The sequence below is a fragment of the Heterocephalus glaber genome, unplaced genomic scaffold (assembly GCF_053883595.1).
Source record: "Heterocephalus glaber isolate CG9 unplaced genomic scaffold, H.glaber_assembly_v1.0 deba00001497, whole genome shotgun sequence".
Taxonomy (NCBI): Eukaryota; Metazoa; Chordata; class Mammalia; order Rodentia; family Bathyergidae; genus Heterocephalus; species Heterocephalus glaber.
Window position 1 is genome coordinate 9,631,134 of NW_028258320.1, and position 10,033 is coordinate 9,641,166.

General features: G+C 56.8%; 1 protein-coding gene and 1 long non-coding RNA gene across 2 annotated transcripts; one reads left to right on the forward strand and one right to left on the reverse strand.

Annotated features, from left to right (window-relative positions):
- Positions 1-460: 460 nt before the first annotated feature.
- Ppif (peptidylprolyl isomerase F) lies at positions 461-6,651 on the reverse strand. Its single transcript, XM_004846389.2, has 6 exons — positions 6,380-6,651; positions 5,259-5,289; positions 4,691-4,779; positions 3,057-3,153; positions 2,489-2,564; positions 461-1,234 (listed from the first exon to the last, which is right to left on the reverse strand). Exons 1-6 carry the CDS (start codon positions 6,569-6,571, stop codon positions 1,099-1,101), a joined length of 621 nt encoding a protein of 206 aa, XP_004846446.1. The 5' UTR covers positions 6,572-6,651; the 3' UTR covers positions 461-1,098.
- A 25-nt stretch (positions 6,652-6,676) lies between these two features.
- Positions 6,677-9,418, forward strand: LOC147825551 (uncharacterized). Its single transcript, XR_015440276.1, has 2 exons — positions 6,677-9,059; positions 9,133-9,418. It is a non-coding gene; the product is annotated as an uncharacterized LOC147825551 (long non-coding RNA).
- The last annotated feature ends 615 nt before the right edge of the window (positions 9,419-10,033 follow it).

A 10,033-nucleotide genomic window follows, 5' to 3' on the forward strand; every position in this document is an offset into this window, starting at 1 on the left:
GTTTTTGTGTAGACCTATGTCTTCCTTTCTCTTAGGTATACACCTATGAATGGAATTGTTGAGTCATGTGTTAAATCCATCTAATGAACTATCAGGCTGTTTTCCAAACATCAGAGTATGAAGGTTTCAGTTTCTCTTCATCCTTGAAAACACTTGTTACTACTTGGCTTTTTGATACGAACCCTCAGAATGGGTGTGAAGTGGTATCTCACTGGGCTTTGATTTCCATTTCCCTGATAGCTAAGGCTGTCCACTTTCTTCCCGTGTGCATTTTGGCCATCGGTACATCTTTGGAGAAGTGGTCGAGCATATGCCAAACATTATTGAGGCGCAGGTTCCATCCCCAACACCAGGAGAAAAAACAAGTCCTTTGCATCACACCAGACACATGACAACTTACTAAAATTTAAGCTTTAAATATTTAAGTTAGAGAACTTCTTTCTAAAACCACAGGCACCAGTCTTATACAAAATAGGATTTATTGTCACATTTAAGGTGAACACAAATGTTCCAGAAATCTTTTATATACATCATCAGTAGATTGGATTTATCCAACACACATTGAAAAAGTAAAGCCCACAGGAAATACTTTCCTCCAGAACCGGGGCACTTACAGGTCACTTCCATTCCCACACAGGAATTCACACTGAGTGGGTGGAGCTCACAGGTGATTTGTTTCCAGGTTCAGAGTTGATAGCAGCGAACCAATGGGACTCACAGTAACCGGAGGCCTCAGAACTTGGGAGCTTCACAAGTCCTGAGTTGTAACACAATAGCCAGGATCTGGGGTTCTGTGACCTGTGCCACAACCCAGGTCACATCCCAGCTTCATTTCTAGGCTATCTTGTTAATTAAATTATTGCAATTAGGAAGACAACAGTAAACAGGTATCACAGTCCTTTTGCCCCAATAGACTGTCCCGAGTCAAAAGGCTGGTGGCCCTGGAGGAGGTGCGTGTCCCTGAGTAGCCTTCCTCAAGCACACAGGGCAGTGGGACAAGCACAGGTAGCTCTTTGGGGCACCTTGGCTGAGAGTCCCTGGTGGCGACCTGGGTGGGTCAATCCACAGGCGCTCCTGTCCCAGCACCCTGGCCGCCAGTTAGCTCAACTGGCCACAGTCTGTGATGACAATCTTCTTGGATGTCCTCCCGCTCTTAGAGCCGAAAGATTCTATCATCCTCACGACATCCATGCCCTCTTTGACGTGGCCAAACACCACATGCTTGCCGTCCAACCTGTGAGGAGCGGGGACCGGTGAGCAGGCCTGAGGGGAGTGCAACGTCACCCAACATGCTGACCACTCAGTCATGTAACTATCTACCAAAATTTCATTTCTGAATGGAACCCCACCCTGAGCAGCTGGATCAAGTCTGAAGTTTAAAAGTCTTGCTGGGCTCTCCAACTATGCCCTAGAGGGCTCCCAGCTTCCAGGACACATTCTGCACTCTTGTGCCAGTGACCTTGCCCTAGGCCACTTGCCCTGCATCCTGGTAACCCTGTGTGTGCGAAGTGAGCTATTCTTGCTCTGCCCAGGAAGATGACAGGTACTGATCTACTCTGAACAAAGCACAAAGTCCTCACAACTGGAACCCCTTTACGGGTCAGGAACTATGAAGTCAGTGCCAAAGCAGCAGGCATGCAATGTGGCAGCCCTGAGCAGCCCTGAGGCCAAGGGCTCTGAGAATGGCACAGGCACTTGGAGTAGCTCCAGTGAAGTCAAGAGTGGTGACAACCATAGGCACAACTCTAGGCCCCATGAAGGGCTCCACGGAAGAACAGAGAGGAAGGAGTCAGTGATGGCCTGCCGGACTAGCAACCCTCTTTCTCACCCAGAAGGTAGAGATGCTAGCAACTACCCCATTCCCCACGGCTCCCTAGAATCCTGTAAAAGGGGCTTTATGCAGCCTTAGCTCCTGCCAGCTGCTGTCCCCTCAACCCAGATGTCCCAGGGCTAGGACACCAGGGGGCTCTGGGCAGAGAAACATCCCTTAGTGAAAAGTTTGGCAGGGAAAAAGACGGTCCCAGAATCCATGGGTTGTAGGAAGGGGTTGCCAGGGGTTGGGAGCCACCTGCAGGCTTAGCCTACCCGCTGAGACATCCAACTGCCCACCACAGCATCTCCCAAGGTAAGTCCTATGGGGGGAAGAGAGGCTGGGAAACCCCTGGTCAAACCAAGCAGACCAGCTTCTCCTCAGGCCACCGTGCTGGGAAGGTCTGTGGTAGAGGAACCCGCGGGTGTGCATGCATGTGCAAATTCCAGCCAACAGCAAAACAGGAAGTCTAACTACGGCAGAGTCACAGGAACAATCCAACTTTGCTCACAGTCATTTCGCTCTCTCATCCAGACACACACCCCAGGCGAAGGTCGCGGTCCCAGAAGGGACGGCAGACAGCCCCACCGCACATGCCTTCCCTTAAACCTGCATGAACCCTGCTGCAGCTCCAAGGGCACCCTCATACCCCAGGAGCACCTGGAGAGGGCCACTCACCAGCCCGCCCTTATGGTGCAAATGAAGAACTGGGAGCCGTTGGTGTTGGGGCCTGCATTGGCCATGGACAGGACACCTGCAGAAACAAGCAAGAGTGGGTCACACTACCCAGGACGAGCGTCATCTGGGAGGCCATCCAGAAACGCGGAGAGCTCAAAGCACCCCAGGACATTCAAGTCTGCAGATCCTGAGCCCAGAAAGGAACCAGGGCCACCAACCGGCACCCAGGCTCATCTGCTTTGCTGTCGCCAGGTCTCAGTGAGGTGGCCTGGCAAGAAAGGGGCTCAGAGAAGTGCTCAGTGGTGCAGCTTTCCACATTCCACTTTGGATCTCACAGGTGACACCACTATGGGGTTCTGTTTAAAGGCTCTCCACCAGGCTCCCCAAGGTATGGCTGTTTTGAAACTGAGTGGGGTGAGAAAGCACTAGGGAAACCTAGGAAGCCAGAAACAAGAGCAGACCAGATGCTGGAGGAAGCGAGGTGTATCACAGAGACAGAGCAGTGTGGCCTGGAGCCTTCCAGGCTGCCTCAGTGTGGACACTCGAGGGGGACGCAGCTCCCACTCACCTGGCCCCTCGTGCTTCAGCGTGAAGTTCTCATCCGGAAAGCGGCTCCCGTAGATGGACTTGCCCCCCGTGCCGTTGTGGTTGGTGAAGTCACCCCCCTGTGTACAGAATGACTTCTGAGTGGTTGCCACACACAGCTGATGGGACCAGCCCCAGCCCACCCCAGGGCCACCTGCCTGAAGTCCCTCAGGCCACAGGGCCAACAATCACCGAAGGAAATAAGGATCCATGAGATAGTAAGGCAAATAAGCAAAGGTTTAATATTTTCTGCTATAACAACTATCCTGCTTCCTGAACAATATCGTCTTGTCTGAGCAAGCTTTTAAACACCTCTGAAAGGACCAAAAAGCCATTCTGAGATGATGCTTAGTAACCCAGGACTTGCAACCGCCAACTCTTAGAAGGCAACAAGGAGGTGGCCAGGAGCCCATCCCTGAGCCTGACCAGGTCTTCAGGCTGGGTCCCTCTCCCTGTCCCCAAACCCCCCCTCACAAACCCAGTCAGACCCAGGACTGGGCCCACCAGGGCTGGCACCCTTCCTCAGAGCTCGCCCAAGGTCCTGGCAGCCCTGGCAGTACTTCGGTGACCAGCTGTGCCACGGCCACACTGATTTTCCTGAGACAGCACCCTCAGTCGACAGAGATGACCTCCCCAGACCAGCCAAAGCATCAGCAGGTACCAATAAGGTGTCCCCAGGCACGTGGCCTCCAGGGACCTCCAGCCAGTACAGAGAGCTGACTCGGCTCCTGACTCAGGTGGCACCGGGAACGTCTGCGGCAGAAAAGGCCACAGGGCTTGGCCAGGCTTGTCCCACAGCCACAGCCCCGTAAGCCCCTCCCTGCCTTGGCCACTTTCCGTGCATATCCAGGCAGCAGTGTCAGCAGGCCCAGTCCCCATTCACTGCCACACACCATGGCGGCAGCCACGGAGTCAGGGTGCGGGGAAGGGGAGAGAATTCTGGGCAGAAAGGACTTCAGAGAGGTCCTCTAGGCTCTGTTGGCCCCAAGGACATTACACCTTGACCTTGAGGGTCTGTTGAAACAGAGGATAACCCTGAGCACTTCGGAGGTCCAGACCCCTGGGAAATTCTTGCTGCCCACACCCATCCCCAAAGCTCTGGCTCAGCAATACTAAGGTGGGCACATGAGCAAAGAATAAACACAATAGAGAACAATGCCCTCTGCTGGGAAAAGCTGCTCCCAGCCCTATGTACATGCCAGCTGGGCCTGGTCTCCCTGCTCCTCCTCTTTCTCCTCTATCTCCCATGCCCAGGGCTCAGGGGCCACAGAGACTGTGCGACTCTGCTGGTCCTTCAAAGCCTTAAGGTCCCTCCACCACAAGTCCATTCCCCAACCCTGGCTCTCCTTGGCACTGTTAACCCCTCTTCGGCTGGGCAGGGCTGTCCCACTCCAGGCCTGCTGCTTAACTTCCAGGGCAGAAGAGGGCCCTCCCAGCCTGGATGACCTGCAGCCCCCAGGGTGAGCACGAGCCAGGGGGCCACCTTGGCAGCTTGGTTTAGTATTTCCTGTGCCCCATGCACCTGCAGGCTCACTAATGTTCCTAGCAGCCCCCAAGCAGTGGCCATCAACACCCCATGCACAGAAGGGGAGACGGAGTCATGGAGGGCCATGTTACCTGGCACATGAAGGCCGGGATCACCCTGTGGAATGTGGAACCTTTGTAGCCGAAGCCCTTCTCTCCAGTACACAGCGCTCTGAAATTCTCTGCAGGGAGCGGGGGAAGAGAGAGGAAGGCAACAGACCTGTACCCCAATACCCTCCGGGAGGGAGTTGGGGAGGACCCAGCCCATCCGCCGGATCTGCTCTGCCAGACTAACTGGTACTGGGACGAGTCATCTCTCTCCCCTGACCCCAGTGATCAAACACTGTGACAAGAGCACACACTCCTGGCTGAGCCTGCCAGGTCAGTGGGGCAGGGAGCCCAGGAGCTGGGTCCTCATCGCACCCACTGGGCAGGAGGAGGAGAAGCCGTCCCTGGGAATCTGCATGTGCCTTCCCCTGGTTCTGAGGCTCCCAGTGCTACAGAGAGGTGGGCAGAGCCAACAGTGAGGCCCAGAGAGAGAGAGGCTGCCCTAGAGCACCCGGCAGCTAAGCCTCCCTGGAGCCCACTCCTCCCCACCCACCCGACCTGCCTGCCCACTCCCTTCTATCCAGGCCAGACTCAAGGCCCGGCGCTGCCTTACCCGCTGTCTTCGGGACGACATCCGCCTTCAGCTGTGGGCAGGGAAGAGGAACAAAGAACAGTGAGTGCTGAGGCAGGCTCAGGAAGGAGCCTCCCGGCCACCCGATGTCCACAGAGGCCCAAGGCCCGAGAAAGAGCCACACAGCCAGCCCTGTCACCATCAACCCACAGCACAGCCCCTGAGCCCGCTATCACTCGGGCAGCTGCTTCCTGAGCCCGGGCTGCAGGAGGCAGCTCAGATCCCAGACCAAGGAAGAGCCAGTCTCACCCCTCAGCGCACAGAAGGGAAACTGAGGCCCAGAGAGGGGCAAGAGGGTGGAGGTAGGGGAGGTGGGGGCCCCGCGCACGGCAGCCCCTCCAGCTCAGCTTCAAGATTCACTCTTACACCAAAACAAGGTGCGGAGGGCGCCTCCCACTGGAGGCGGAGACAGGCTCAACAGGAAATACCCAGGGCTCCCTCAGGGCAACTGGCCCTTTGGTTCTAAGTGGGGCTGGCTTGAACGCCACACACACTAGAGCTTCCCCACTACCTTGGCAATTAACGTTTCTCGCTTCGCTTTAAAAATGGTCCAAAGAAATAGGGGTTGATGTTGAGCGTGGGCCCCAGAAAGGTGGCTGGGCTTGGGGCACCACCAGACACGAGGGCCTCCCCGGCCCACCTGGTGCCCCGACGGCCAGGCAGTGGCCTGCCACACTCATTACCCTAAGGTGGGAGTCGGCGGGGCGGGGCGGGGCGGGCCACGCGACGCGTTACACAAGGGGCGCCACGTGAACGCACGGCCACGCCACCGGCCCCGGGGACCGCGGCACCCACCTCGCCGACCTCGGAGCCCTCCAGCCCGGCCGGCCGCCTGAGCTGGCCCTCCCCCTCCGCGGTATGACCTTGAGCCTCCTCCATCACCGCGCCTCGCCTCCGCCCCCCCCCCCCCCCGGCTATTCCCAGGGAGGCTGGAAGTCCAAGCCGATGGCCCTTCTCAGAGACGGGGAAACTAAGGCCCAGGCCCCGGAAGCGGGAGGCCCAAGGTCACCCGCGCACCAGGCAGCACGCCGGGCCGGGCCTCTCGGCAGCCCCGGGATCGTCCCGCCCCACGCCCGCAGGCTCCGCCGGGGAAGCGGCCTCACCTCCAGCACCACGCGGCCAAGCGGCTGCCCGTCGGCGCCCACGTCCAGGTACACGAGCGGGTTCCCGGAGGAAGGGGTCGGGTCGCGAGTGTCGCCGCCGCTGCAGGCACGGGCCGCAGAGAGGCGCAGCGGCACGGAGCGGGCGCCGGAGAGCAAGCCGAGCAGGCGGGGCCCGCAGCGCAGCGCCAGCATCGCGGACGCGTGTCCGACCGAAACGGGCTGGCAGGCAGAGTGGGGCAGGTAGGCCCGGGTCGAGCGCTAGAAGCTATCCTCGCGAGCGCCAAGCCGCCACTTTTATTGGCTCTGCAGACCTCTCGGCCACGCCTCCAACACGCCCCCGACACGCCCCCTCTAGGCCTGTCCGCGGGCGACCCCTGCCGGCTGCAATGGGCAACACAGCCGGCTCTCGGGGCTGAGGAGCGTGAGGCCCTCCGAATGTACCATAGACCAGGAGGGCTAGACACAATCATGCAAAAGGGGCAGAGTTCCATTGTTGAGGGGATCCCAATAGATTTTTCAAAAAAAAAAATGCTAAGACGTGGTTAACTTAAAAATACTAGTATCTATATGTTTGCATTTAAATATCATAACAAAACTCTATTTTTATGCCCCCTCTGTGTGTAAGACCTCCTGTCACCCTTTCCCACATAGACCTGCAGACAGGCAGAGCAAGGGAGAGGCTAGCACTGAAGGTTTGAGAAATCTGACTGACTAGAGGTGGGATTAGAGAGGGAGAGGTGCTGGAGGAGGCAGATAAGCAGCGACACCTCCCAAGTCAGCCCACGAGGTCATGCTGTTGTCCTGGCCTGGGCCTGTCCCTTGTTGCTTTCAGAGCCGAAACCCTCTCCCAGGAAGACAGGAAATGCAGCCTGGGCCAGTGCTCCTGCCAGGCCCCATTCCTCCTCCACACCCCACAGAGGAGAGCCCTTGTCCCCACCAACCTAGCCAGGCCCAATTCTTGCCCTGGAACAGACCTGTACCCTGCAGATGGAAGACTGAAGCCCAGAGAAAAGCAGCACTAGCCAAGCCTAGAGAACCCTGGGACCCATTGCCAGGCTGTGCCAGTCCTCCCAGATCAGAGGGTACCATGCTGATCCTTACCCCTTCCATCTGAGTTTGTGCCGAGGATAACATGAGCCAGAGAGGTGAGGGGATTCAAATCCTGGGCCCATGAGCACCCGTGACGGACAGAGCCTAGACTTACTTCTGAGGGTTTGGGGTTCGGAGAGCCATGGGTCTCCACTGCAAGGGCTCCAAGCCTGAGGGGCCAAAGAGGGATTGAGGGTTGAGCTTTGGAGGAGGTGGGCTGGAGCTGTGACCCACTCTGGACTGATCTTCCCCAGTCCCTGAATCAGCTCGTGGCCAGAGGTAGGGCAGCTGAGGCCTGCCCTGGCAAATGCATGAGGTCAAAGCAGTGTCCTGGTCCCATAAGAAGTTTGACAGCCCATTCTCTATATTCCTGGTCCTGGAGGGGCCTAGGAACTCAGGGAAACCCTGCCAGGGTCCCACCAGGCAGGCTGAGAGTAGTGTTGAATAACCCTGTGAAGCCATCAATGGTCCCCCTGTCCCAATATGGGATGGGCCGTCCCTTTGCCCTGGGGAGTGGCCCCTCTTTCCTTGTGACTGTGTCCCCAAGTGCACAGGCCTAACTGGGGCAGCCCACCTGCTCCCTGCCCTCCTGAGCCCTTAGCACCTCTCCCAGACCCCTGATCTCCGTGCACACTGCAGGCTTGGGGGCAGAGGAGAGGAGTCACTCCATAGGCCTTGCTGGGAAGCTTCCTAAAATCCCAAAGCCCCCTGCAGCCAGTTCTGGGCTCCTGCTCACACACCCCTCAGTGCACTGAGGGGATCGGTGGGACCCTGTCCCTCCAGCCTGCTCTTGGGGGTCCCAAGTATATTCTCCACCCCAGTGCTGTGTGAGTAGCCTGCCCCAGGGACAGCTGCCTCCATCCTGTGGCCATTTCTGCCCTCACTGCCCTCCCCAGCCCTGAGCTCATCAATAGATGGGACCAAGCCCGGGAGCTCTGTCTGGCTCCAAGGTGAAGGTTACTGCCTGTCAAGCTCTCCTTGCTGTCATCAGGAATGGGAATTGGAAGAGGGCAAAAGAGAAGCCTCAGGCAGACAGCAAAGCTCCACAGAAACAGGAGATAGCTAGGGCTGTGGAGCTGGGTCCCCTGGGGACAGGGAAGATGGTTTTGATGGGGGTGGGGTGGGGGGACAACTTAGACTGACTGTGTCTGAGGGACAGAGGCACAAAGATATGAAGAGGTGGCTCCAGTGGAGAATGAGCCAATGCCAGTCTACCTGGGAGGGCTCAGAGCACCTCAAGGAAAGTCTATGATACAGAGCATGAGCAGCAGGCCCTGCGGAGTCCAGTTACACAGGGCCCTGAAGCCAGGTTGGGGTCTGATGCTGTAGGATAGCACAGGGGAGCCGTCAGTGGTGCCATCCCCCCACCCCCAGCTTCCTTTCTTCCTTCCTATTACTCCTCCTGTCTTCTTTGGAAAAATTAGACATCATCATTGCCTCCTGTCTGAGCTAGAGAAAATTCCACCTTCCCCCAGGCTCGGCTACGGTCTCACCAGCGATGTCAAAAGGAGGGAGAGCCCCCAGCTGAGCCATGCTGAGCCATGCTGAGCCATGCTGAGCCACGCCCAGCCCTTGAGGATGCCAGGCCCAGGTGAGATCACACAGGTGATGCACTCACCTGGCTCCCAGGTATTCATAGACCACGTCATCCTTCTCCCCACCAGCCCAAGTGGCTTCTCATCCAGGATGCTGATGGTGGCTGTCACCGGAGCCTGTCATAGCACCTTTAGGCCTCAGCCAAAGAACAGTCAGTCTCTGCAGGCTCAGAAGCACTGAGGAAATTGCAAGCTCAAGTACCTGTGGGATGGAGCAGGTGACATAAGCAGGTGAAGACACCAGGAGTGAAGGAGCGAGAGGCACCCTGCTGGAGAAACAGCCAGTTGTCGTAGGTGGGACTGTGGGTCCAGCATACAGGTCTCCGCATTCTCAATAAAGGCTGAAAACTTTAAATTTCATGAAGAGGTAATTTTTAAATGCTAGAGATAGGTGTGGTGGTACAGGAGGATTACGGTAAATTCAAGGCCAGCCTGAACTATATAATGAGACCCTGTCTCCAAAAAAAATGCTGGAAACTAATTTTAGAATAAAATTAAACACTGAATGAGCCATAAACATATTCAGAGCCTAGACGAGACCTCTGGGCTTCAGTTCACAATTTCTGGTTTCCACTGTGTGGATGAGAGAGAGCACTGAAGCTGGAAGCTCTGAGAGGGCCTGAGAGTTACCCAGGTCACATAGCAGGGCAGGACAGGACCATGCTCCAGCCCGTCTGCACCCTTGTCACGGGCCTCTCTACAAGGCTACCGTAGCACTGGTGTTTTCTGAGCACCTGGGGACAGGTAGTCACAGTGCAGGGTGACAAATGCCTACTAGGGTGACTGAGGCCAGGGTGACCGCCTTCCCAGAGATCACTGGAGCCTGGCTGTGCAGGGGACCTTTGGACTGAGTCATCAGTAACCGTTTGAGCACAGGGAGGCATTTGTTCATTTTTGTTTTTTTGAGCCTCAGTTTCCTCATTGGCAAAGAGTCAGTAAAATAGAATTGTTCATGTTATGGAGAATGGGC

What these genes read in the sequence shown, in the direction of transcription:
- Ppif (XM_004846389.2), bottom strand. Translation starts at nt 6,571, where the DNA reads ATGCTGGCGCTGCGCTGCGGGCCCCGCCTGCTCGGCTTGCTCTCCGGC. An exon ending in TGTCGTCCCGAAGACAGCGG is followed by an intron (nt 4,780 to 5,258) that starts GTAAGGCAGCGC and finishes CGCTCCCTGCAG; the next exon opens with AGAATTTCAGAGCGCTGTGT. An exon ending in GCTGAAGCACGAGGGGCCAG is followed by an intron (nt 2,565 to 3,056) that starts GTGAGTGGGAGC and finishes TTGTTTCTGCAG; the next exon opens with GTGTCCTGTCCATGGCCAAT.